Consider the following 1,357-nt stretch of genomic DNA (forward strand, 5'->3'; position numbering starts at 1 on the left):
AGAGAGTAAAATTATAATTAAGGACACGAAAGGTATCATGCCTATATGTTGAAAGGAGACGCCGAATACGTCCTATAACTTCAAATATTCCCTCCACATATACTTTAGACAGGTTGAAAGTGGGAAAGCAAACTGACAAAAAATTCATAAAATAATTCAGACAGTTTTGGATTGATCAATTTCTGGATTAGTTTGGTAACTCCTCCTTCATCAGCAAAACATACTGTACGAAATAAATGAAATTATCTATACATACGCTCATATATATAAGAGTATTTTATAACGTTAAAGCTTATAAGCGACCACCTCGATAGAAGAACGCCAGAGAAATGGATAACTTAGTACTCGAGTTTCAGATTTTTCATAATATGTATGTTATCGTAAAACTGATTGGTCCTCGTCAGCTAGCTCCACCGAAAAGACTAAATTAAAAATATCCGCTACATCAATGCCTGTATACGCGGCCAATATCCCCAGTCATAAACAGAACCGAGATCAGTGAAAAAGTTATTTATTTATAATTCTACCTTTACGGTGCATTATTTCGCTGGAAAATAATATTATTGTACTGTAATAACATTTATATTTATATATAATTCCCCTTTTTATTTGTTAATCTTTTCAGAAAAACCAAAATTTCAAGTGCTACCAAGAAACACCACAGCCTACGAGGGGCGTCGTGTCATGCTGCATTGTGTCGCGATTGGTGACCCCAAACCGTCCGTCTGGTGGGATAAAAATGGTGAAGCGAACACGTGGGACTTAGCGAGATTCGAGGTAAATGATTTCATGAGTTGGTTAATGTGAATGTTTATATACATACATGTCTGTCTGTGTGTATGTATGTCTGTATGCATGTATGTATGTATAATTTACATGGGAATGAGTGACCCTTCCTCATGTAAAGGTCTACACAACTTCATCAGGCAGTCTGATGACGGTGAGCAAGCCGAAACTTCTTCGTTTGAAATTTTAATAAAGTTGTACTCTGCTACAGACATTAAGTAATCCTTCAGTTTAATGTTAAAGTGGTTTTTATACATATTTCGACACAAAATCAAGTGTTGATATTACTTGCAAATATGTATGCATGCATGTGTATATTTAGAAAATCCTTAGATGGAGCCGAGAGCACTACAGTATATATAATGCTTGTGTCATTTTAATATCCTGTGCAATCAGGATATAATGTACATGTACAAAAAACGAAAAGAGAAGGAGCTACATTTTCACATGTTGGGAAACAAACAAAATTATTATAAGTACATATATCTCGGAAGAGAGCATATCGAAATAGAAAAAATAAATAAAAAAAAAAAACATGGGGAAATCATAGCATAAAAGGGACTATACAAAC

General features: G+C 34.3%; 1 protein-coding gene across 1 annotated transcript in view; it reads left to right on the plus strand.

The window, feature by feature from the left end:
* LOC106880012 (inactive tyrosine-protein kinase 7) overlaps positions 1 to 1,357 on the plus strand; it is a 418,974-nt gene that overhangs the window by 382,468 nt on the left and 35,149 nt on the right. Inside the window, exon 13 of the mRNA XM_014929805.2 lies at positions 626 to 777. Coding sequence (XP_014785291.1) covers positions 626 to 777 — 152 coding nt within the window. The remainder of the gene's footprint in view (positions 1 to 625; positions 778 to 1,357) is intronic.

Source organism: Octopus bimaculoides, chromosome 5, assembly GCF_001194135.2.
Source record: "Octopus bimaculoides isolate UCB-OBI-ISO-001 chromosome 5, ASM119413v2, whole genome shotgun sequence".
NCBI classification, from domain to species: Eukaryota; Metazoa; Mollusca; class Cephalopoda; order Octopoda; family Octopodidae; genus Octopus; species Octopus bimaculoides.